Raw genomic sequence first — 25748 nt, 5'->3', positions numbered from 1 at the left:
GATGGTTACTGGAAGGGGGAGGTGGGCATCAAAAATGTCCTGGGGATTACAGAGTGCACTTGTGATGAGCACTGTGTGTTGTATGTTAGTGATGAATTACTAAATTCTATACCTGAAAAAATAACATTTCTTTTTACAAACTTCCAAAGAATAAAAGAGTAAAGAACACTCTCAGATTCATTCTACAAGGCCAGTACTACTCAACATTGTTGAAAGAAATTAAGGAAGATCTAAATGAAATCAAGGCATCCCATGTTCATGCATCAGTAGGTTTAAAATAGTTGGAATGGGGGATTCCTGGGTGGCTCAGCAGTTTAGCACCTGCCTTTGGCCCAGGGCGTGATCCTGGAGTCCGGGGATCGAGTCCCGTGTCGGGCTCTCTGCATGGAGCCTGCTTCTCCCTCTGCCTGTGTCTCTGCCCCTCTCTCTCTCTATGTCTATCATGAATAAATAGATAAAATCTTAAAAAAAAAAAAAGTTAGAATGGATACTCCACAAATAGATTTGTAGATTCAAAGAAACTCCTAAGAAAATCCCAGCTACTTTTTGTTGTTGTTGTTTTTGTAGAAATAAAAAAGCTGAATTCTGAATTCATATAGAACTACAGAGTTAGCCAAAACAATCTTGAGAGAAAGCAAAAGCATAGGACTCACACTTACTGATACCAAATATGCAAAGCTAATGTAAACAAGACAATGTGATACTGGTGTGAAGATCAACATGTAGACAAAGAGTTGAATAGGAATCCAGAAGTAAATAAATAGTCATATTTATGGCTAGTTGATTTTCAACAAGCATGCCAAGATAATTCAAATGGGTGAAAAAATAAATAAATAAATAAAAATTTATTTTAAGAAATGGTACTGAGAGTTGGATATTGATACGCAAAATGAATTTGGATCCCTACCTCACATCATACAGAAAAATTAGCTCAAGTAGATTACAGACCTAAATATAAGAACTAAAACTATAAAACTTTTAGAAGAAAACATAGGAGTAATTTTTATGACTGTGGTTTCTTAGATAGGACACCAAAAGCATAGACAAAAAAAGAAATGGATGAAATCAATTTCAAAAAAATTAAAATCCTTCATACTTCAAAAGACAACATCAAGAAAGCAAGAAGACAACCATAGCGTGGGAGAAAATATTTATAGATATTTGTAGATCTGACAAATAACTTGTATGTAGAATATATAAATAATACAACTCAATAACAGATTAATATTAAAATGAGCAAAATATCTAAATAGGCATCTCTCCAAAGAAGATATATACATGGCCAATAAGCCTATAACAAGATTCTTGATATCATTAGTCATCAGGGAAATACAAATCTAAACCACAATAAGATAGATATCACATCACACCCAATAAGAGCTATAATCAAAAAGTCAGATAATAACAAGTATTGACAAGAATGTAAAAAACTTTCATGTGCTGCCAGTGGTAATGTAATATGCTGCAGCCAATATGGAAAACACTCTGACTTTAACTCAGAGAGTTAAAGACCCAGCAGTACTACTCCTAGGAAGATATCCAAGAGAAATGAAAACATTCATTCAAAAACTTGGACACCTTTGTTCATAGCAGTATTATAATAGCCAAAAGATAGGAAAACCCCAAGTATCCATCAGCTAATGGAGGGATAATAAACAAATGTGATATATCCATATAACCAAAAATTCGGCAGTTAAAAAAATGAAGTACTGATGCATACCAAAATATGGTTGAATCTTGAAAGCATTATGCAAATTTAAAAGACACCAGTCACGGGCAGCCCCGGTGGCACAGCGGTTTAGCGCTGCCTGCAGCCCGGGTCGTGATCCTAGAGACCTGGGATCAAGTCCCACGTTGGGCTTCTGCATGAAGCCTGCTTCTCCTTCCTCCTGTGTCTCTGCCTCTCTCTCTCTCCCTCTATGTCTATCATAAATAAATTTTTTTTAAATTAAAAAAAAAAAGACACCAGTCACAAAAGACAACATATTGTATTAATGTGAATACTGAATTCAAGTTAACAACCTTCTGAAAAAATAAATCTGTTAGCTCAGATAATTTCACTGTTGTGGTCTTCCAAACATTTGTTGAAGATGAAATACCAAATTCTACACTGCTTCTTCCAGAAAATAAAAAAAGAGGGAACAATTCCCAACTTATTTTATGATGCCAGTATTACTTTTATACCAAAACCAAACACATACAAAAAATAAATAAAACTATAGCCCAACATCCCTCACAAAGACCCAAAAATCATTAACAAAATAATAGCAAAATCAAAGCTTATGTATCTTCTCAAACTCTCAGGCCCCCTCTTCCTGAATCAGCAGATTCCTCAAAGGAAAGATGGTCCCAAATGCTAGGCTCCTCCTCTCTGGATTTCCTTCTAAATCTGGAACTATCCAGATAATTCTTCACTATCCTGCTAATTTAGTCCACTGCCTTTAAACAGTATTTTTCCTACAGATTTTGTCAGTGGGTGGGTTAATCCAAAATATTTAATTCATCATTACTATAAGCAGAACTCCTCAGGTCAACTTTTCATATCTTGAGATCCAGTTATGGATCTCTACATAAAGGAACATCACCAACAGAGATTTTGGTGGGTGGAGGTGGGGGGAGAGGTTTCTTTTGGGTCCCATTTCTGCCTTGCATATTGCCTTTCTCCTATTTAATAAGCTGACATATTGTTGAGGCTTTATTTTGGCCAGATGACAAGTGTTTCATATGCAATGGCTTTTTTAATCCTCATATCACTATCAATTTAGTGGTTCCATTTTACATTTAAAGGAAACAGAAGCTCTGAAAGATTATACAACCTAGTAAGTGACCAAGCTTGGATTCAAATCCAGGTCTGTATGACTCCAAATCCTGGGCTCTTTATCACTATGACATATGGTCTGTTAGATGAGAGCATGTTTGCATGTGTATCTTAGCTAGGCAATGGAATCCCTTAAAAGAGAGTTCTCTTGGTGTCCTGAAATTCCTTATTGTGTAAGAGACTAAAAAATGAGGCCAATCATGGAGGAAAAAAAAAAAAAAAAAACCTTCTAATTTTGACTTGAGATGTTTCCATGGCTTCTGTTGGCACTTACTAGGCACCCAGTGTGTGTATTGTCAGTGCCTCATGGTGCCTTACTAAAGCAGAATGTGAGCAGAAGACAATTAAGCCTCACTGTTTAAAGTAATAAGAGAAATGTCTATACATCAAAATCAAACTCTATGTTGTTGTTGTTTTGTAATCACATTCTGCTTCTATCTTGGTCTTCTGACTAGGTGTTTTTATCAGCAACTATCTCATTCATCTTTATGTCTGAGGGAAGTAGGCCAGTGCCTTTGAAGTTACAGGTGCTAAAATATTTATAGTAATCATTCAAAGGAATATATATTTAGCTAATCTCTAAGCAATAATGGAGTTTCCTAGAACTTAACTTCTTCAGTAGCTTATAGGAATTATCACGGGTCAGAAATGTTTAGTCTAGAACTTTACTTCATTCAGCCCAAGGTCAAGAATTAATCTTGTTTATGTCTACGGTTGTAAAAGTACTATTTGTCATGAACATTATTATGCTTTAAAACCAATAAAACTAGTGGCAAATATAGTAAAAATTTAGCACTAGTTCTCTGTGGATAGTCATTCCTTTTGTGTGCTTTTCTGTTTTCTGGCAACAAATAGTCATTACTTCTAGACTCAGAAAATACTACCTTTGGTAAGGAAAAAAAATCTACATTGGAAAGAAAAATTTTAGAAAGTACCTAGTATTTCCAATAAAAAATTCCCCTCTGAACATGTCCTCTTGTATGTGTTTAACTAGCCAGCCAGCCCCTGCTTCTAAACTTTCAGGGACAAATAACTGTCTACTAAAGGTATCTTGTTTCATTTTTCTAGTTCTAGGCCTAAAAACATCTTTCTTTTGTACATTGATCCTTTTTATTAAAAAGAGCAATATTTAAGAGCAGCTGTCATGTGACTCTGGCAAATATCAAGGCAATATATTTGTCTCTTCACCTTCTGGCCTTATCTCATATGAATTACAAAGACTTATTAAAGTGTATGCTTTAGCTTCTTTATTGTATAGACCCTTTTATCTTAGTTCTTAATTTAAAATGCAACTGACTAAAGTAGTTTATACTTCTCAGTAAAATAACTTGCCTTTCACTTCAGTCCCATTAGGTGCTTGTCAAAACCAAGAGTTGCCTTCTTCCTATTGTCCTAGTGTTTATTATCTAAAGACAGATAATAAGGAATTTAAAGGCTAAAGAAACCTTAGAGACTAGTCAAAGGACAGTCTACTATCCCTATTTGTACTACACAAAACATTATTACTAAAAAAGTTGTGATACAGTGGTATAACAACCACATATTGCCACATTTATTGTAGCCCTCTGCTCATGAGATCTCTTCAAGGTTTTTCTCATAATCAGGAAATATTTCAAAGTGGGGTAGTATTCTTTTGAAACTTATAAAACTCAAAGTAGAGTGTGATATGACTAGATCTCACCACAGCCAAACTATTACCATATGTTCATTGAGCCAATGAATGTCTCCTCTGTTCTATAATGGTAACATTAAACATTAAGCTGATATAACTTTTAAAAATAGTTTTATCAGAACTCTGCAAGTATTAAATATTTAATCTGTTGTGATACTAGAAAATTTCTCTCTCTGAATAAAGGTACACATAGATTTTAGTGTGACTTACTTGAAAATAATAATCACAACTTAGTTAAGTTCACCTTTTTTCCTCAAAAGATATTTTTTAAAACTATTAAATATATGGAGGTTCTTAATATGCCTCAAGGACTGCAAATAAGTTAACCAAGAGTATCCTAGAACCTTATCTTGAGTTTTACTTGCCCCCAGAGGTCAATAGGTTTTTAGAAAATATTTATTTGTTCCTATCACCAGTTAATGCAATTGGCTTCATATTTTGTGATTCATTCATGACACACCTAAATTTGCTACTCCAGGTGACAATGCTAAATGATAAAGCATCCATAATACAGTGTGAATAACCTACTGAGTGAAGATAGTTATTTATTTATTTATTTATTTATTTATTTATTTATTTATTTATTGAAGATAGCAATTTAATCACTTTTAGTCTCTCTTGAAATTATACTAAACTGACAGTGAAGAAATTTTTGGTAAAGAATAAATTCATAGAGTGCTTGACTGGCTCATTCAGTAGATCAACTCTTGATCTCAAGGTCATGAGTTTAAGCCTCACATTGGGTATAGAGATTACTTTTAAAATTTTTAAGAAAAGAATAAAATAAATTTGTTATTAACAAAGGAAAAGAGATAAATATTTGGAAACTGAAAGTACATAAACTTAGCAGACTACCTGAATCACAAATTAACAAAGATAAAAACCAAGAAGCAACTGGATATACCAGTTTCTGGGTATATCCCAGAATAAAACCTCCAAACATTCAGAACTTGGAGGACCATGGAAGTGGGTGGGTGGAATAAAGGTAAAAAATAAAAACCAGAACATTTTATAGAAAATTTATTTGAACAAATGATTAACCTCCAGGATCATCTCTGCTCAGGTAGAAGACTGGTACTTTATTTCCTGAGAGTATAAAATAGAGGGCCTCTAGACTGGGGAGCACAGCTGAAGGTATGGGTACTATATTGAAAACAGAATAAATGAGTATATGCATACTGAATGCTGAGATGCCCAGTCTTCATTCCTCACTCAACCTACAGAATCCAGGCAACCTGTTCTGAACCTCTATGCAGGTGAATAAAAGATGCTTTTCTGAAGAATCTGATCAACCCAATAATAAAGACCTTGAACATTTGACATTGGATCATTTGCTAGGAAAGAACCCAACCTAATTATTTTATAGTAAAGGAACCTATAGATCAGAACTTCCAGTCAGGTTTTTAGCATCTACTCTTAAATATGATCAAGAAACAAAGGATCTTTAAACACTAAGTAAAACCTCTTACATAAAAGGTAGAGACCAAACAAATAGAAGGGGGAAAGAACATGGATGAATCAGATAACCTCAGGGAAAAGAAACCTATAGCACCAATAAGAAGACACTATATATAATAGAAGAAATTACATTCACAGAACATGAACAGAATTATACATTTTATTTTTTTTTAAGATTTTGTTTATTTATTTATAGAGACATAGAGAGAGAATGAGAGGCAGAGACACAGAGGAAGAAGCAGGCTCCATGCAGAGAGCCTGACGCAGGACTCGATCCAGGGTCTCCAGGATCACGCCCCAGGCTGCAGGCAGCACCAAACCGCTGTGCCACCGGGGCTGCCCAGAATTATACATTTTATAAAAGGAACATTCAAGGAACCAAAACAGCATCCTGGGAAATCGAAACTGATAGAAATAAAAACCAAAAATTTTAGAAGATAAACCTCATAGAAAGAACAAAAAAGATGGAACAAGAGAAAGTATAGACAAGTTATGAAAATTAGAGAACCCATCCAAAAAGTCCAATATACTGGAAATTTAAATATGCAAGTCATATATGCAATTTTAAAATTTAGCTATAAGAGATTGATGTCAGCTACATGGCAGAATAGAAGTTTCCATTGCTTGTCTCCTCATAGAAACATCAACTTGAACAACTATCTGTGCATAAAAATACCTTCACAAGACCTAAGAATTCCAGGTAAGAGATTGCAGCACCTGGATGGAGCACAGAAATAAGAAAAGATGAAGAAGTAGAAAGGAAAATCTCATATTACCTGTATCACCCCACTCCAAAGCCCAGGCAGCCCAATATGAAGAAACACCCTCCCTATGGGTAAGGAAACAGGCCTTCCCCAGTGAACGCCAACATCAGGGTAGCATCAGTGGACCGATCCCCTAGGCCCAGCCCAATGCCAGGTCACCCCAATGGACCCAGGCTCCAGACCTATCCCTGTGGTTCTAGGCTCTAGGCTCACTCCAGCACCAAGCCAGACCTCACCACTCCAGATTCCAAGCAGGCTACTGCAGACCCATTCTACGTACTTGTCCAGCACTGGTTGGCCCCTGCAGCCCCAAGTTTGCCCCAGTGCCAGATCAGCCCCGAGATTCCCCAGGCTCCAGCAAAATCCAGTAGATCGCAACAGTGGCCAGCCTCAAGAAATCCAGGCTGCAGGTCCACCACTGAAGACCTATACTTCTGGCATCACAGACCCATCCCAACAGCAGACCACTCCTTGCAGACTCAGGCTCAAGACCCAGTTACTACCACGTCAGCCCCGATAGACCCAGCCCCAAGCCCTCTCACCTGAAGACCTGGGCCTCCTGAGGATTCCAGCCACAAATTCACCCACAGATCCCATTAGACAGCTTGCCCAGAATTTCTGAACACACACTGCTAAAGGGCATTCCTGACAATTCCCTAACATCTCTTTAAAGACTGAAAGAGGGGATCCCTGGGTGGTGCAGCGGTTTAGCGCCTGCCTTTGGCCCAGGGTGCGATCCTGGAGACCCGGGATCGAATCCCACGTCAGGCTCCTGGTGCATGGAGCCTGCTTCTCCCTCTGCCTATGTCTCTGCCTCTCTCTCTCTCTCTCTCTCTCTCTCTCTCTCTCTCTCTCTCACTGTGTGTCTATCGTAAATAAATAAAATTAAAAAAAAAAAAAGATTGAAAGAGGTGCCTGCTTCTTCAGATGCAGAGACACCAATGCAGTGTCACAAGGATCATGAGTAACCAAAGGATTGTGACACCACCAAAAGAACAAAATAAACTGAAATCTGCAGACTGCGTGACAATTCAAAATAATTCTCATAAAGAATCTCAGTGAACTTCAAGAAAAAACAGAATTAAGCAAACTCAGGGAAACAATACATGAAGAAAATGAGAAGTGCAACAAAAGTAACCATATGCAGGGCTGAAGAACACAATGACTGCACTGAAATTTCACAGACAGCTTCACCAGCAGACTGAAACAAGCAAAAGAAAGAATGAGCATGAAGACAGGTCAACTGAAATTACCCAGAGGACAGAAAAAGGAAAAGAAAAAAATGAAAAAGAGGGCAAAAAGCCTAGAAATCTTATGGGACATCACTAAAAGAAACAATATCCACGTTAATGGGAGTCTCAGAAGGAACAGATAAAGGAAAGGGAGAAAACTAGTTAAAGAAATAATGACAGAAAACGTTACTCATCTATAATCTGGAGAGGGAAATGAACATCTGGATCCATGAAGTCCAAGGAACCCCCAAACATAAAATATAAAGAGATATTCACCAAGATACATTATAAACCAATTCTCCAAAGTCAAAGACAGAATTTTGAAAACTGCAAGAGAAAACCAATTCATCACATACAAGGGAATCCATAGCAGTGAATTTCTTAGCAGACTACCTTCCGGACCAGAAAATAGTGAGATAATATATTTAAAGTGCCAGAAGTAAAAAAAAAAAAAAAAATAAAGTGCCAGAAGTAAAAAGTGCCATCCAAGAACACTATACTTGGCAAGGCTATCCTTTAGAAATGAAGGGGATATAAAGACTTTCTCAAACAAGATCTGTGTGAGTTCATCACAGAAGACCTGGATTATAAGAAATGCTAAAGAGTTCTTCAAGTTGAAAGGAAAGAATGCCAACTAATAGGAAAACATATGAAAGTATAAAATTCATTGAAAAATAAGAATATAGTAAAATACAGAATAATGCTATATTGTTATTGCACAAATCACTTTTAACTCTGATATATAAGTTAAAAGACAAAAGTATCAGAAATAACTATAATAATTTGATGCTAGATGTACATTAGAGAAGAGAAATACATTGTGACATCAATAACAAAATGTTGGGGAAGGAGAAGTTAAACCATACAGATTTTGTATGCAATTGTACTTAAGTTGTTATTACAACTTAAAATAGGTTGTTATCACTTTGTTTTATTGTAAGCTTCATGTTAACCAAAAAGAAACCTATAGTAGATACACAAAAGATAAAGTGAAAGGAATCAAAGTATACCATTAGAAAAAAATAAGCAAATGACAAAGGATGACAGCAAGAAAGGAAATAAGAGAACTACACAGTAGTGAAAACTAATTAACAAAATGGCAGTAGTAAGTCCTTATATATAAATAATTAAATGTAACTGGATCAAAATAGCCAATTGAAAAACAGAGTGGCTAAGTGGATTAAAAAACAAGATCCCACAGTATGCTGCACACTAGGGACTCATTTTATCTTTAAGGACACACAGATGTTAAAAGTGAAGGGATGGGAAAAAGATCTTCCATGCAAATGGTAACCAAAAGAGCAAGGTGACATTACTTAATATCAGACAAAATAGACTTTAAGTCAAAAACTGTCACAAGAGACAAAGAGGGTCATTACATAATGATTATATAATGATCAAGAGGATACAATAATTGTGAGTATATATGCACCCAACATTGGATCACCTAAGTATATAAAGTAAATATTAACAGAATTGATTGGGGAAATAACAGTATAATAATAGGGACCTCAGTAGCCCACTTGCAACAATGGATATAGATCATCTAGACAGAAAATTAGGAAACAGGAGACTTGAACAGCACTACAGACTAAGTTGCCCTAATTGGCATACAGAACATTCCATCCAACAGCAACAAGATACACATTGATTCAAGCACACACAGAAAGTTTCAGGATAGATCATATGTTAGGCCACAAAACAAGTCAATAAATTTAAGATTGAATTATATCAAATATCTTTTCCAACCACAGTGGTATGAAAATAGAGACCAGTAGCAGGAGGAAAATTGCAAATATCTGGAAAGTGGAAACACTCGTGATCAATTAGTCAAAGAAGAAATCAGAGGGAAATCAAAAAGTATCTTGAGACAAATGAAGATAGAAACAAAACATCAAATTTATGGGATGCAGTAAAAGCAGTTCTTTTTCAGTAAAAGCAGTTCTCTTTCAGTAAAAGCAGAAAGAAAAAAAGAAAGATCTGAAATAACCTAGATTTACACCTCAAGAAACTAGAAAAAGAGCACACTAAACCTAAAATTAGCAGAGGGAAGAATAAATAAAGATCAGAGCAGAAATAAATGAAACGCAGACTAGAAAAACAGTAGAAAAGATCTATGAAACTAAGAGTTGTTTTTTTTTTAAAGATAAAATTGACAAATCTTAGACTAAGAAAAAGAGAAGACTCATAAATTCTAAGTGAAAGAGGAGATATTACAATTGATTACGCAGAAATAATATCACAAGATACTATGAATATTAATACGCCAACAAATTGGATAACATACAAGAATGGAAAAATTCCTAGAAACATAGACCCTACTAAGACTGGATCATGAAGAAATAGAATATCTGTACAGACCAATAATGAGTAAGGAGATAGAATCAGCAATCAAAAACCTTCCAAAAAAGAAAAGCCCAAGACCTGATGGTTTCATTGGTAAAGGAAAATAAATACTAGTGCTTCCCAAAATTTGAAGAGGAGAGAACACTCCCAAACTCATTTTATTTTTTTTTCCAAACTCATTTTAATAGGCCAGCAATACCCTATACCAAAGCCAGACAAGGACACACCTTTATCAGTAACATAGTTAACACATATTTGTATGTTACATGTATTATATACTATATTTTTAATTTTTTTTTATTTACTTATGATAGGCACACAGTGAGAGAGAGAGGCAGAGACACAGGCAGAGGGAGAAGCAGGCTCCATGCACCGGGAGCCCGACGTGGGACTCAATCCTGAATCTTCAGGATCGCGCCGCGCCCTGGGCCAAAGGCAGGCGCCAAACCGCTGTGCCACCCAGGGATCCCTATACTATATTTTTAAATGAAATAAGCTAGAGGGAAAAGAGTTTTTTTTTTAAATTATAAGAATATACATTTACCATACTGTACTTACCAAGAAAAATCCATGTATAAGTGGACCCATGCAGTTCAAACCCATATTGTTCAAGGGCCAATTTTATATATAAAACCCTAAAGGCCACCAAAAAAAAAAAAAAAAAAAAAAAAAAAAAAAAAAACTTAGAACTAATGAACTAATTTAGTGAAGTTTCAGGATAAAAAATCAACCTATGAAAATTGATTGCATTTCTACATGCTAATTGGGTATCTAGAAAAAGATAAAACAATCTCATGTAGAATAGCATCAAATAATTTTGTTTAAATGTAGTAATACATTTAACCAAGGGGTTCAAAGATCTATACACTGAAAATTATAAAATCTTGATGAAAGAATTTGAAGAATTTGAACAAATAAATGGAAAGATAACTCATCTTCATGGATTAGAAGAATTAATATTATTAAAATACTACCCAAAGCTGTCTACATATTCAATGCAGTCCTTCTCACCGTTCCAATTTTTCGCAAAAGTAGGCAAAACCTAAAGTTCATTTGGGACCACAAAAGACTGCAAAGTGCAAAAGCAATCTTGAGCAACAAGAACAAAGCCAGAGGCATCACACTACCTAATTTCAAAATATACTACAAAGCTATACTAATCAAAAAAGCATGGTATTGGCATAAAAACAAAAATATAGATTATCCATAAAATAGATCTATGTATTTATGGTCAGTTGACCTTTGACAACAGTGCCATGAATACACATGAGGAATGGAAAATCTCTTCAATAAAGGATGCTGGGAAAACTGGTTATTTACATGCAGACAAATTAACTTGGACACTTATTTCATTTTTAAAAAACTCGAGTGAAATATAAGGTCTGAAACTAAAACTGCTAGAAGAAAACAGAACAAGCTTCTTGACATTGGTATGTGCAATTTGTTTCCTTTTTTATATGACCCAAAAACACCGGTTAAAAAAAAAAAGCAAAAATAGACAATGAGATCTTATCAAACTAAAAAGCATCTAGTAGGAAACAATCAAGTAAAGAGTAAAAACAACCGACAGAATGGGACAAAATATTTGCAAACCATACATCTGATAAGAAGTCAACATCCGGGGATCCCTGGGTGGCGCAGCGGTTTGGCGCCTGCCTTTGGCCCAGGGCGCGATCCTGGAGACCCGGGATCGAATCCCACATCCGGCTCCCGGTGCATGGAGCCTGCTTCTCCCTCTGCCTGTGTCTCTGCCTCTCTCTCTCTCTCTCTCTGTGACTATCATAAATAAATTAAAAAAAAAGTCAACATCCAAAATATGTAAGGAATGAATTCAGTAACAAGAAAACAACAAATTTAAAAATGAGCAAATGCTGGGGCACCTGGAAGTCTCAGTTGGTTAAGCATCTAACTCTTGATTTCGGCTCATATCATGATCTCAGGGTTGTAAGATTGAGCCCCACATCAGGCTTCACACTCAGTGGAGAGTCTGCTACAGATTCTCCCTCACCCTCTGCATCTTCCTCTGTCCCTATCCCCACTCACACTCTCTTTTTCTAAAATAATAAATCTTTTTTAAAAATGAGGAAAGGCAAAATCAACATACAGAAATCTGTTGCATTTCTATGTATGGCAAAAATGAAGCAACAGAAGGAGAAATAAAGGAATTGATCCCATTTATAATCACACCAAAAACTGTAAGACACCTAGGAATAAACCTAACCAAAGACACAAAGGATCTGTACTCTGAAAGAAATTGAAGATGACATAAAGAAATGGAAAAATGTTCCATGCTCATGGATTGGAAGAACAAATATTAAAATGTCTATTCTACCCAAAGCAATCTATACATTCAATGCAATCCCTATCAAAATACCCATCAGCATTATTCACAAAGCTGGAACAAACAATTCTAAAATTTGTATGGAACCAGAAAAGACCCTGAATAGCCAAAGTAGTCTTGAAAAATAAAACCAAAGCTGGAGGCATCACAATTATGACTTTAAACCATATTACAAAGCTGCAGTAATCAAGACAATATGGTATTGGCAAAAAAAAATAGACACAGAGATCAGTAGAATAGATTAGAGAACCCAGGAATGGACCCTCAAAATATATGTTCAACTGATCTTTGACACAGCAGGAAAGAATATTCAATGGTAAAAAGTCTCTACAACAAATGGTGTTGGGAAAATTGGACAGCCATGTGCAGAAGAGTGAAACTGGACCATTTTCTTACACTATACACAAAAAATAGACCCAAAATGGATGAAAGACCTAAATGTGAGACAGGAATCCATCAAAATCCTAGAAGACACAAAGAGCAACCTCTTTGACCTTGGCCATGGCAACTTCTTGCTAGACACATCTCCAAGGACAAGGGAAACAAAAGCAAAAATGAACTACTGGGACTTGATCAAACTTCTGCAAGCAAAGTAAACAACCAACAAAACTAAAAGGCAATCTCCAGAATGGGAGAAAATATTCTCAAATGACTTACCAGATAAAGGGCTATATCCAAATTCTATAAAGAATTTATCAAACGCAACACCCAAAGAACAAATAATCCAATCAAGAAATGGGCAGAAGACATTAACAGACATTTCTCCAAAGAAGACATACATGGCCACCAGACAAATGAAAAAATGCTCCACATCACTTGGCATCAGGAAAATACAAATCACAACCACAATGAGATACCACCTCACACCAGTCAGAATGGCTAAAATGAACAAGTCAGGAAACAACAGATGTTGGGGAGGATATGGAGAAAGGGGAACCCTTTTGCACTGTTGGTAGGAATGCAAATTGGTGTAGGTATTCTGGAAAACAGTATGGAGGTTCCTCAAAAAGTTAAAAATAGAGCTATCCTACCACCCAGCAATTGTACTACCAGGTATTTATCTGAAGGATACAAAAATAGTGATTTGAAGGGGCACATGCACCCCATTGTTTATAGCAGCAATGTCTACAATAGCCAAATGATGGAAAGAGCCCAAATGTCTATCAACAGATGAATAAAGAAGTGGTATACATACACACAGTGGAATATTACTCAGCCATCAAAAAGAATGGAGTTGTTGCCATTTGTAACAGTGTGGATGAAACTAGAAGGTATTATGCTAAGTGAAATAAGTCAGAGATGGACAAATACTGTATGATTTCACTCCTATGTGGAATTTAAGAAACAAAACAGATGAACATAGAGCAAGAGAAGGAAAAAGAAAATAAGATAAACATAGAGAGGGAGACAAACCACAAGAGACTCTTAGCTATGGGAAAGAAACTGAGGGTTACTGAAGGGGTGAGTAGGGGGATGGGGTAATTGGGGAATGGGCATTAAGGAGGGCACTTGTTGGGGATGCCTGGGTGGCTTAGTGGTGGAGTGCGTGCCTTTGGCTTAGGTCATGATCCTGGAATCCTGGGATCGAGTCCCACATCAGGCTCCTCACAGGGATCCTGCTTCTCCCTCTGCCTGTATCTGCCTCTCTCTGTGTGTCTCTCATAAATAAAATAAATAAAATCTTTTTAAAAAATTAAAAAGGAGGGCACTTGATGTAATGAGCACTGGGTGTTATATGCAACAGATGAATCACTAAATTCTTCCCCTGCAATTAATACAGTGTATCTTAGCTAAATTTTAAAAATTTTTAATTAAGTAATAATTTTTTAATTTAAAATTCTAATTAAAAATTAAAAAATTAAAAATAAATAGCCAACTAGTAAATTAAAAAATGCTCAACATCACTAACCATCAGGGAAACGCAAATCAAAACCACAGTGTTACCTCCAACCTGTTAGAACATCTGTTATAAAACGATAATAATGATTGGCAAGGATGTGGAGAAAAGGGAACCCTGGTATACTGTTGATGGGAATGTAAATTGGTTCATTCATTATGGTAAACAGTATGGCAATTCCTCATAAAAGTAAAAACAGAACTACCATATGATCCAGTAATCCTACTTCTGGATATGTATCCAAAGACAATGAAATCACTATCTTTATTTTCTTTCCTCTTTCTGAATACTGTTTCATTACTGTGCCAAAATGGAAAATATGCTGGTAGCAAATGAGACAATTTTTTGAGACTCAAAATTAATTTATCTTCCCAAATTATGACTGAGTTATGAACAAATATAATGGTGCTTTTAACCACAGTAAATAAAGTAAAACCCCAAATTTTTTTCTAACTTGAAACTCTTCAGTATACAGGATGCAAAACTGACCCCAGATTACTTAACTACAATTCCAACTTGCTTCTTTTTTAAAAGGTTGTTTTTATGTTAAGGTATAACTGAAATACGATATTGGTTTCAGATATACAATGTAATGATCTGATATTCATATATATTGCAAAGTGATCACCAAAATAAGTCCACTTAACATTCATCATCATACATATAAATTTTTCTTTTGAAAACTTTTAAGATCTATTATCTTAGCAACCTTCAAATGTGCGATAAAGTATTTTAACTATACTCATTATGTGGTACATTACATCCCCAGGTCTGACTTATCTTATAAATGGAAGCTTGTACCTTTTCCCCACCTTCACCTTGTTTGCCCCCCTCCCACTCTACACTCTGGTAACCACCAATCTTTTTACTGTGTCTGTGACCTCAGTCTTTTTTTTTTTTTTTTTTTTTAGATTTCAAATATAAGTGAGATCATAGAGTATTTGTGTTTGACTTATTTCATCTAGCATAATGCCTTCAAGGTCCATCCATGTTGTCACAAATGGCAGGATTCCATCTCCTGACTTTTTTAAATTAACATACAGTGTTATATTAGTTTCAGGTGTATGTTATAACTGTCTTACAATTCTATACATTTCTCAGTGTTCATCAGGATAAGTGTACTGTCAGTTACCTCTATTTCACCCATCCCCCCCCACCCATGTCCCCTCTGGCAACCACCAATTTGTTCTCTGTATTTAAGAGTCTGGGTTTCCTGTTTGCAATTTTTTTGTTTGCTTTGTTTCTTAAATTTCGTATATGAGTGAAATCGTATGATATTTGTCTTTCTCTGACCAACTTATATTTCATTAAACCTTATACCCTGTAGTCCATCCATGTTGTTTGCAAAAAGCAAGATTTCTTTTATATATGTGTGTGTATACACACACACACACACACACACACGCACAATGAAAAAATATATATACACACACCACATCTTCCTCCATTCAGCTATCCATGGGTACTTGGGTTGCTTCCATATCTTGGGCTGTTGTCAGTAACAGTGAAGTAAACATGGGGTGCGTATATGGTTTTAAAATAGTATTTTTGTTTTTTTAGGTAAATACCCAGTAGTGGAATTACTGGATCACATGGTAATTCTGTTTTTAATTTTTTGAGGAACCTCCATACTGTTTTCCACAGTGGCTGTACCAGTTTGCATTCCCACAAATAGTACATAAGAGTTCTCCTTTTTCTCCATATCCTCACCAACACTCATTATTTCTTGTGTTTTTTTATTTTTGCCATTCTGCAAGGTGTGAAGTGATATCTCATTGTGGTTTTAATTTGCATTTCCCTGCGGATTAGTGATGCTGAGCACCTTTTTAGGTGTCTGTTGGCCATCTGTAGGTCTCCTTTAGAAAAATATCTATTCAAGGGGCACCTGGGTGGTAAAGTCAGTTAAGCCTCCAATTCTTGGTGTTGGCTCAGGTCATGATCTCAGGGTTGTGAGGTTGAGCCCCACATTGGACTCTGCATTGGGTGCAGATTCTGTTTGAGATTCTCTTCCTCTCCTTCTAGCCCTCCCATTCATGTGTGCTTGCTCATGTTCTCTCTCTATAAAATAAATAAACCTTTAAAAAAACAAAGTCTATTCAGGTCTTCCAACCATTTTTTTAATCAAATCATTTTTTATTACTGAGTAATATTTCACTGTGTATATATACCACATTTTCTTTATTCATCTATCGGTGGATGTTTCCATCTTTTACCTATTATAAATAATGCCACATGGAATTGAACATGGGGCTGGGGGGGAATGTATCTTTTCAAGTTACTGCTTTCATTTTCTTCAGATAAGTAACCAAAGGTAGAATTGCTAGATCATTCAGTAATTCTATTTATAACTTTCTGAGAAACTTCAATATTGTGTTCCATTGTAGTTACACCAGTTTTTCTCACCACAGTACATAGGTGTATTTATTTCCACATCCTTACTAACACTTCTTATTTCTAGTATTTTTGGTTGACGGTCATTCTAACAGGTATGAGTGATACTTCAATATATTTTTGAATTGCATTTCCCTGATAATTAATCATGTTGAGTATCTTCTGTGTACCCACTGACCATCTGTGTATATTTAAGAAAATGTTTATTTAGTCCTTTGCCCACTTTTTAATCAGTTGGTTTTTTGTTTTGGGGGTGGGTTTGTTGTTGTTGTTGTTGGGGTTTTTTTTGCTATTGAGTTGTATGACTTCTTTATATACTTTGGACATACACTCCTTATCAGATACATAATTTGCAAATATTTTCACCCATTCAGGGGGTTGCTTATTATTTTGTTGATGATTTTCTTTCCTCTGCAAAAGCTTATTTAGTTTAATGTAGTCTGTTTATTTTTGCTTTTGTTACCTCTGTTTTTGGTGTCAAATCCAAAAAATCGTTGCCAAGATGATACCAAGGAGTGTACTGCCTGTATTTTCTTCTAGCAGTTTTATAGTTTTATGACATTCAAGGTTTTTAAAGATTTTTTTATTCATTTATTTGAGAGAGCGCGCACACATGAGCAGATGGAGGAGCAAAGGGAAAGGGAGAAGGAGAAGCAGCTTCTTCCCACTAAGCAAGAAGCCAGACACAGGCTCAATCTCAGGACCCTGGGATCATGACCTGAGCCAAAGGCAGACACTTAACCAACTGAGCCACTCAGGTGCCTCATACTCAGTTTTTTAATACATTTTGAATTTATTTTTGTGTATTGTGTAAGACAGTAGTCCAGTTTCATTCTTTTGCATATGGCTGTCAGTTTTTCCAACACCGTTTATTGAAGAGACTCCCCCTTCTCCATTTAGTATCATTGGCTCCTTTATCCTACATCAAGGATATGCATGGGTCTATTTCTGGGCTGTTTCATTGATTTGTGTGTCTGTTATTATGCCAGTACCACATTGTTGTTGTTTTGATTACTGAAGCTTTATGTAGTATATTTTGAAATCAAGTAGTATGATGTCTCCAGGTTTTTTCTTGTTGCTCAATATTGCTTTGGCTATTCATGGTCTTTTGTCATTCCATACAAATTTTAGGACTATTTGTTCTCTTTCTGTAAAAAATGCTATTGGAATATTTATAGGGATTGCACTGAATCTGTAGATTGCTTTGAGTAATATTAACTATGATAATTCTTCCAATCTGTGAACATGAACTATCTTTGCATTTGTGTCATCTTCAGTTTTTGTTGTTGTTGTTGTTGTTGTTATCATCAGTGTCCGATAGTTTTCAGTGTACGGGTCTTTCACTTCCTTGGTTAAATTAATTCCCAGGTATTTTATTCTTTTGGAATAATCCAAAAGAATAGCTATAAGTGGGTTAGTTTTTCTGCTTCCTGTTGATTTTTGTATCCTGCAACTACACAGAGTTTATTAGTTCTAACAGTTTTTTGGTGGATTCTTTAGGGTTTTCTGTATATAATATGTCATCTGAAGAATTAACAGTTTTACTTCTTCCCTTTCCAATTTGGATCCCTTTTATTTCTTGCCTATTGCTCTGGCTAGGGCTTCTAGTACTATCTTGAATAAAAATGGTGATAGTACGTATGTTTCTGTTGTTCCTGATATTACAGGAAAAAACTTTCAGCTTTCCACCATTGAATATGATATTAGATGTGAGCTTGTCTGTACCCACTTTGTTGAGAGTTTTTATCATACATGAATATTGAATTTTATCAAATGCTTTTTCTACACCTATTGATACAGGGATTTTTTTTATCCTTCATCTCATTAATGTGGTACATTGCATTGATTGATTTGCAGATGTTGAGCCATACTTGCATCCCTGGAATAATTCCCATTTTATCATGGTGTATGATCCTTTTGATTCATTACTGAATTTGAGTTTAATATTTTATTGAGGATTTTTGAATCAGCGTTCATCAAATATTGACCTGTAATTTTCTTGTGGTGTCTTTGTTTTATTATCAAGATAATACTGCCCTCTTGAAATGGGTGTGGAAGTATTCTCTAATCTTTTTTTTTTTTTTTTTGGAAGAGTTTAAGAAGGATTAGTATTGATTCTTTTTGAATGTTTGGTATAATTCACCAGTGAGCCCATTTGGTCCTGGGCTTATGTTTGGTGTAGGTTTTGAATACTGATTTAATCTCCTTACAAATATTCAGTCTCTTCAGATTTTCTATTTCTTCACGGTTCAGTCTTGGGATATTGTATGTTTCTAGGAATTTATCATGATTGTCAAATTTGTTGTATAATTTTTCACAGTAGTCTTTTATGATTGTATTTCTGTAGTATTGGCTGTTAAATATTATCACTTTCAGTCTGTGCATATCATTATATCTAATGTATCTAACTTTAGGCAGCATATATGGGTCTTATTTTCTTTTCCATTCTTCCATTCTGTCTTTTGATAAGAGAATGTATTTTATTTACATTTAAAGTAATTATTGATAGGTGTATAGTTATTGCCATGTTCATTTTTTTTCTTGCTCTTTTGTAATTCCTCTGTTTCTTCTCATGCTCTCTTCCTTTGTAGTTTAATGACTTACTTTTGGGTAAGATAGATTTCTCTATCTTTTATGTATCTACTATACATTATTACTGATTTTCTATCATTTCTTATTTTGAGTCCTTTTTCCTTATTTTGTGAGTTCTAGCTAGAGGTTTGTCAGTTTCATTTAGCTTCATAAAGAACCAGCTCTTAGTTTCATTTATTTTTTCTAACTTTTTAGTCTGTTTCATTTTTTTCCACTCTAATCTTTGTTATTTCCTTCATTCTACTAACTTTGGGCTTCATTTGTTCTTTTTCTAGTTCCTTGAGATATAAAGTTGGCTTATTTGAAATTTTCCTTGTTCTCTTGATGTAGGCATTTATCACTATGAACTTCCCTCTTAAAACTGCTTTTGCTGTATCCCCTAAGTTTTGGTGTATTATTTTTCATTTTTATATTTGTCTCAAAGTATTTTTTGCTTTCTCTTGATTTCTTCTTTGGCCCATTGATTGTTCAATACCATATTGTTTAATCTCTACACATTTGTGAATTTCTCAGTTTTCTAATAGTTGATGTCTAGCTTCATACAATTATGCTTAGGAAAGATTCTTGAGGAGTACCTGGGTCGCTCAGTTGGTTGAGTGTCCAACTCTTGGTTTCAGCTCAAGTCATGGTCTCATGGATATTGGCGGTCTGGCCCATGTAGGGCTCTGTACTCAGTGGGGAGTCTGCTTGAAGATTCTCTCCCTCTGCCCCTCCCCACACTCATTTGCTCACTCTAAAATAAGTCTTTGGGAAAAAAGAGATGCTTGATATTATTTCAATCATCTTAAATTTATTGAGACTTGTTTTGTTACCTAACACAATGGAGGATGTGCCCTGTGTACCTAAGAAAACTGTTTATTCTTTGCTTTTGGATGAAATATTCTGTATATATCTATTAAGTCTGTCTAGTCTAACATGTCATTTAAAGTCAGTGTTTCCTGGGACACCTGAGTAGCTCAGTGGTTGAGCATCTGCCTTTGGCTCAGGTTCTGATCCCTGGGTTCCTGGGATCAAATCCCACATAGGGCTCCCCGACAGGGAGCCTGCTTCTCCCTCTGCCTATGTCTCTGCATGTCTCTCATGAATAAATAGGTAAAATCTTTTTAAAAATAAATCAATAAAGTCATTGTTTCCTTATCAATTTTCTTTTTGGGTGATCCTCTGTTGACAGTGGTATACTAAAGTCCCCTACTTATTTTATTGCTATTTCTCCATTTTAGATCTGGTAATATTTGTTTCATGCATTTAGATGTTGCTGTATTTTAAGTGCATAAATACTTAGAAATATGTTCTTGTTGTGTTGACCCTTTTATATTATTATATAATGCTCTTGGTCTCCTATTATAGTCTTTGTTTTAAGGCCTTTGGTCTAATGTAAGAATAGCTACTCCAGCTTTCTTTTGCTATCTATTTGCACAGAATATCTTTTTTCTATCACTTCACTTTTAGTCTGTGCATGTGCTTACATCTAAAGTGTCTCTTTGGGATTCCTGGGTGGCGTAGCGGTTTGGCACCCGCCTTTGGCCCAGGGCGCGATCCTGGAAACCCGGGATTGAATCCCACGTCGGGCTCCTGGTGCATGGAGCCTGCTTCTCCCTCTGCCTGTATGTGTCTCTGCCTCTCTCACTCTCTCTCTCTCTCTCTGTGTGACTATCATAAATAAATAAAAATTTAAAAAAAATTAAAGTGTCTCTTTAAAAAAAAAAATGTCTTTAGGCAGCATACGGATAGGTCTTATTTTCTTATCCATTCCGCCACTTTGTCTTTTCATTAGAGAATGTATTTCATTTATATTTAAGGTAATTATTGACAATATATAGTTACTACCATTTTTTTAAAGATTTTATTTATTTATTCATGAGAGACAGAGAGAGGCAGAGACACAAGCAGAGGAAGAACCAGGCTCCATGCAGAAAGCCCGATGAGGGGCTCGGTCCTGGGACCCCGGGATCAAGCCCTGAGCCAAAGACAGACAATCAATCATTGAGCCATCCAGGCGTCCCTAGTGACTACCATTTTAATTGTTTTCTTGCTATTTTGTAGTTTCTCTGTGCATTTTTTTTCTTTTCATGCTCTCTTCCTGTGTGGTTTGATGTATTTCTTTAGCTAGATGCTTAGATTCCTCTCTCCTTATCTTTTGTGTATCTACCACAGGTCATTGGTTTGTAGACCATGTCGCTTACATATAACCACCTATATTAAAAAGTGTTTTAAATTAGAAATTAAGTTTGAACACATTCTAAAGCTCTCCATTTTATTCTGCCCTCCACATTGTTTCTGATATCACATCTTACATCTTTTATCTTGTATTTCTCATAACTAATAATTTATAATTTTTACTACATTTGTCTTTTAATCCATCGCTTTTACTACATATTTACCTTTACCAGAGAGACTTCTATTTTATGTCTTCTTGTTACTAATTAGCATCCTTTCTTTTCATCTTAAGAAAAGTCCCTTTATGGGATCCCTGGGTGGCGCAGCGGTTTAGCGCCTGCCTTTGGCCCAGGGCGCGATCCTGGAGACCCGGGATCGAATCCCACGTCGGGCTCCCGGTGCATGGAGCCTGCTTCTCCCTCTGCCTGTGTCTCTGCCTCTCTCTCTCTCTCTGTGTGACTATCATAAATAAATAATAATTTAAAAAAATATTTAAAAAAAAAAGAATAAGTAGTTTTCATAATTGTTTCCTATGTATATTAAATTATCTCATTTTATACCTTAAACACAATTTTTACCTAAAATGTTGAAAAGAAAATTATAAAGAAAATTTAGCCACAAAGTATAGAGAAACAAAATTAATTGCAATTATGTATCTTATTTAACCCAATATATCTGAAATGTTATTTGAACATGTAATCAATACAAAAATATTATTTTACTTTTTTTAGTATTAAGTCTTCAAAGTCTGTTGTGTATTTGCACTAAAAGATACTTCAAATTGGACTAGCCACATATAGATAGTGGCTACCATATACTGATCATGCAGATGTGAGTAACAGGAGTTCTGTAAAAAGAATGCATAAGGGTAAAAAGGCAGGGAAGAAATAAAATAATTTAAGAAAATTTCCAAGAACTAAAGGATACTAGTTTCCAAATTGAGTAGGCTTTCAGAAAGCCCAAGAAAATAGATGAATTAGACCCAGGATATTTCGAAACACCAGGGACCCAGAGAAACCACTACAGGGTTTAAAGAAAACAAACAAAACAGATTATTATAGTCAAAGGATCAGACATCAGCATGGCTTTAGACTTTTCAAAAATAATGGATAGGTAGAAGACTGAATGACTGCCTTTGATATACTGAAGGAAAAGCACCACTAAGGTATAATTCTATAACTAGCCAAAATATCAACCAAGTTAGGAGGTGGATAAAAGGTATTTTCAACTATCCAAGATCTCAAAAAATTTACCTGCCATCCTCCCCTTTTCAAGAAGCTACTGAAAGGTGTGTTACACTAAACAAAGAAGTCAACCAAGAATGAGGAAAGTGTGAGATACAAGAAATGAGAGAAAGGTGAAAGAAATCCCTGGGATGAAACTGTGAACCCAACCTAGAGAGCAACAAGTCCAGGTTACAGTAGGTCCGAAGGAAGCAAAAATACTTCACCAAGAAAATCCAGTTGATAGAACCCTGATGCAGGGCAGCCCGGGGGGCTCAGCGGTTTAGCGCCGCCTTCAGCCCAGGGCCTGATCCTGGAGACCCAGGATCGAGTCCCACATCAGGCTCTCTCCATGAAGCCTGCTTCTCCCTCTGCCTATGTCTCTGCCTCTCTCTCTGCGTCTCTCATGAATAAATAAAATCTTAAAAAAAAAAAAAAAAGGAACCCTGATGCAACTGATTGTGGATGTAGAAAAGTGGCAGATAGGGACATTGAATAGTTACATAGACACAAATCTAAGCAAATAAGAGATAAAAGAAAAATAAAAACTTATAAACTCTGAATCTTGAGTAATTTCCATTACGAGGGTCCAGAAGGGCATGTAAGTAAAGTGGAATGAGAGGTAAAAGAGCTAAAACCTCATCTTTCATAGTACAAAATTCATATATAATTCTTGAAACTGAAATGTAAGGAAGGAATAATATAAGCATCTTAACTGAAAATATAAAAACCAAAATAATCAGGTGTTGAAAGTAGTTGTTTCTGGGTAAGGGAAAATAATAATAGGAAGAAGGGATCTGCTAGTTTTCCTAACAAATTTTGTAAAACTGTGTTTCTCTAAGTCCCAAGTATATACACATCTAACTTACTTTTTTTTTTTTTCTAACTTACTTTAAAAGAAACATGGGCAGTACTAAATCTGTAAGTAAAGGACCTTTACCAGGCCATTGGTAATGAGTGTCCTTATCTCCTAGTATTGAGTATTGGTTCCGCTGCATGGATGTGGATGGGGACGGTGTACTCTCCATGTACGAGCTAGAGTACTTCTATGAGGAGCAGTGTGAACGGATGGAAGCCATGGGCATTGAGCCCTTGCCATTCCATGATTTGCTGTGCCAGATGCTTGACTTGGTAAAGCCAGCCACTGAAGGTAAGATTGAGTAAAAGTTCATTTGCACTTTTCACCTGTATAATAGAGTGGGGTATTTAATCCCAGATTGTCCTAAATTCTTTAATAACTTCCAGAGTCTTCCATACTGACTTCCGAAATACAGAAATATTTACATTTCTTATTTACTATTAGTGTGGAACCAACAGTTAATAGCAAATCCTACTGAAGAAATTTTTCCAGGGATCCCGGAGTGGCTCAGCAGGTTTAGCACCTACCTTTGGCCCGGGTCATGATCCTGGAGTCCCAGGATCAAGTCCCATGTTGGGCTCCTTCCTTGCATGGAGCCTGCTTCTCCCTCTGCCTGTGTCTCTGCCTCTCTCGCTCTCTGTCTCTCCAATGAATGAATGAATGAAAGAAAGAATGAGTGAATAAATAAATAAAATAAGATCTTTTTAAAAAAGAAAATAAATAAATAAATAAATAAATAAATAAATAAATAAATAAATAATAAGATCTTTTAAAAGAAAAGAAAAAAAATTTTTCCATAGAGGAACACCTGGGTGGCTCAGTTGGTTAAGCATCCAATTCTTGATTTTGGCTTAGGTCATGATCTCAAGGTTGTGAGATCAAGCCCCACATGGGGCTCCATGCTCAGCAGTGAGTCTGCTTGAGATTATCTCTCTCCTTCTCCCTTGCCCTGGGCCACCGTAAGTCTTTATAAAGAAAAAAATTTGTCCATAGAGAAAGCAGATTAGCAGTTGTCCAGGGCTTGGGGTAAGGGGAGTTGGGAAAAGTCTGCTTGACAGATGGAGAGTTTCCTTTCGAGGTAAAGAAGTATTACAGAACTGAATAGTAGTGATGTTTGCACAGCATTGTGAATGTACTAAATAAAAGTCACAGAATTGTACATTAAAATGGTGAACTTTATGTCAGTTTCAGCTCAAAAAAATGGGATCTTGTGTAATAAAATTAGCATATACATATATCTTTGAACTTCAGTAAAAGATTTCACTTACCAAAACATTCTTGATATTTACTCGATTTGTTTTTACATAGGCAAAATAACACTACGAGATCTGAAGAGATGCAGAATGGCACACATCTTTTATGACACTTTCTTTAATCTGGAGAAATACTTAGACCATGAACAGAGAGATCCCTTTGCGGTCCAGAAGGTACTGGTTTTAACTTCTATTTGAGAGCTGCAGTATCAGGGTTGTATGCTACAGATAAAAATTAAGACGTAACATTTATAACATCACATACTGAAAAAACAAAAATGGACCTAGAGCTCATCTTTCCCCCCAGCTAATCTTTAAGTTTAGGTAACCTCCATCTGCCTATCATTGAGTGAACTGTATGGCCTGTGTACTTACATATATATTAGAAAATAGTTTTTAAAAGGTTTGGAAAAAATTTGTCCTTCCAAATTAAATATTTATCAATAGGCACATCTTTATTAGAAAGCATATTGGGATTAACTGTACCATTCATTTCCAGAATGACATGTAAATAGCTCTCCCCATCATAACGAAAACCAGACATTCTCATGAAGAACAAACCTCAGATAATATAACACTGTTTCAAGTGTTAATGACTGTTGTGCAGGACTGTCAGTTTGAAGTCATTCTACACCTGAATAGACACTAACCTGTAGACCCTCAAAAAACCCTGAATATCATATGGTCTGTTCAAAGAAAAAGGGCAGAATATCAATATTTCTATTCCCTTATTTGAAAAGTAAAA

The 25748-nt window shown here is 35.7% G+C and overlaps 1 protein-coding gene across 8 annotated transcripts in view; it reads left to right on the top strand.

The window, feature by feature from the left end:
• The window catches only part of PPP2R3A (protein phosphatase 2 regulatory subunit B''alpha), a 188230-nt gene that overhangs the window by 136471 nt on the left and 26011 nt on the right, over positions 1 to 25748 (top strand). For all 8 annotated transcript variants that reach the window (XM_072792636.1, XM_072792637.1, XM_072792638.1 and 5 more), the window contains 2 exons: positions 23866 to 24041; positions 25059 to 25177. In XM_072792636.1, coding sequence (XP_072648737.1) covers positions 23866 to 24041; positions 25059 to 25177 — 295 coding nt within the window. The remainder of the gene's footprint in view (positions 1 to 23865; positions 24042 to 25058; positions 25178 to 25748) is intronic.

Source organism: Canis lupus, chromosome 22, assembly GCF_048164855.1.
Source record: "Canis lupus baileyi chromosome 22, mCanLup2.hap1, whole genome shotgun sequence".
In the NCBI taxonomy this organism is placed as follows: domain Eukaryota; kingdom Metazoa; phylum Chordata; class Mammalia; order Carnivora; family Canidae; genus Canis; species Canis lupus.
Note: the sequence above shows the minus strand (reverse complement) of the source record. Positions and strands in the feature narration are given on the sequence as shown.